We start from the raw sequence: 1,777 nt of genomic DNA, 5'->3' as shown, positions 1-1,777 counted from the left end.
TTCCCGGGCAACGCCGAGTATCCTGCTAGTATAAATATAAAGCAGTAATTGTTTTAATTTTTATATGTATTATCTTGAACCTATATATATATCTATATATATGTGTGTGGGGGGGGTATGCTAACTTGAATAACCCATTTTGATTCAAATTCTGTGTGTAAACGTATTTTAATAAACTAAAATAACGTACCATCAAAAATATAACATTGATAGATATAGTATTGATGTATATGATATTGTCTTCGACTAATTGTTTCTAACATTTAGACAAAAATTTTCCTAGAAGATTCTGAATAAACTTACACTGTCATATGATCGGAGTAGGCGATATCCTTCGTATAAGCAATTCCGAATCTTATTGCTAATCCTCCCGCAGTCAGAATCCCAGTCCAAACAAGACCCACAATTGGTTTCCTTAAAAAAGTTATTTTCGAAAGTTCGAAACAGCACAGACTTGATGTGTAATACAAAGTAAGGTAGTATATAAGAATGTCAATATCGATATCAATATCAATATCATTATATAATAGTCTAGGCGATTTGGTCGCAGCAACGTACCAGTATAGCGGCAGAATAATTAGCGGACTGATCCAGTGAAAGATGGTGTCATCAGACAAGTACCACGTCCAGCCCATGCACTGTAATAAACGCAACAAGTGTAACATCAAGAAGAATTGTTTGTTTGTTTGATTGTTTTAGATATGTTCAAGTAAATATGATTCATGGAATATTTTACTTACCATGTTAGCGAAAGGTGAATAAAACTGAAGTGCGAGTTTCTGGATATTCAGTACTCTTAGCACAAAGTGTATTCGTGGGACCCATTGAGAATGTTATATGGCTTGAAAATGTTGCATAAACTGCTAACATATTTTTTAATAAACAACCGATGTAATTGTTATGCGTGTTGTCATTTTTCTTAAAAAGAGAAAAATAGATATTTATTTTGCACTAAGGTAATGGAAGTAAGAAAGAAATGTCGAGCAACCGTAAATGCTGCTCGTGACAGTCATGAAGGCAAGTCCACGAATAATAATAATAATAATAATAATAATAACAATAATACTGAAGTGCGAGTTTCTGCATATTCAGTACTCTTAGCACAAAGTGTATTCGTGGGGCCCATTGAGAATGTTATATGGCTTAAAAACGTTGCATAAACTCCTAACATATTTTTTAATAAACAACCGATGTAATTGTTATGCGTGTTGTCATTTTTCTTAAAAAAAGAAAAATAGATTGCACTAGTTTCAAGCTGAGTACACCGGTCAATCTGCACACTGGTCAATCTGCAATGAGCACACTGGTCAATCTGCAGTGAACTTGGTGAGCAAGTATCTGACAAGTGGTATGAACATACTCCGAGACCAGTTACCAACATCGGAGATACTACCATAATGTGGGATAGGGCGGTGCAGACAGATCGCACGATACCTGCAAACCGCCCTGATATAGTGCTCCACAACAGGAAAGAAAAACGATGCCTGTTGATTGACGTTGGAAATAATAATACTAATAATAATAATATGTTTTGCAGTGAGTGATACGTCACGGATAAATTAGCATGTTTGAATGCGAATTCATACTAAGTATATATATATATGCACACTGCGCATACGATACTGAAGATTGCGAAATCACTATACCATGTATGAAGCTCCTGATGGGTACTTACAGTGTCACCAATACTCTTTGGATATATTGTATTAATGTATAGTATATTCGTCCACCAATATTTCCTACACGAATCCAAAGTATGCTTTCTGTAAAAATTAAG

General features: G+C 34.7%; 1 protein-coding gene across 1 annotated transcript in view; it reads right to left on the bottom strand.

Moving 5' to 3' along the window:
* The window catches only part of LOC106810519 (nose resistant to fluoxetine protein 6-like), a 17,376-nt gene that overhangs the window by 9,962 nt on the left and 5,637 nt on the right, over nt 1-1,777 (bottom strand). The window contains exons 7-9 of the mRNA XM_014813902.1: nt 1,676-1,763; nt 559-638; nt 304-414 (exon numbers count right to left, since the gene is read on the bottom strand). Of these exons, the coding sequence (XP_014669388.1) occupies nt 304-414; nt 559-638; nt 1,676-1,763 (279 nt within the window). The remainder of the gene's footprint in view (nt 1-303; nt 415-558; nt 639-1,675; nt 1,764-1,777) is intronic.

Source organism: Priapulus caudatus, unplaced genomic scaffold (assembly GCF_000485595.1).
Source record: "Priapulus caudatus unplaced genomic scaffold, Priapulus_caudatus-5.0.1 Scaffold17, whole genome shotgun sequence".
NCBI lineage: Eukaryota > Metazoa > Priapulida > Priapulimorpha > Priapulimorphida > Priapulidae > Priapulus > Priapulus caudatus.
This window is presented reverse-complemented; position numbering and strand designations above follow the sequence as displayed.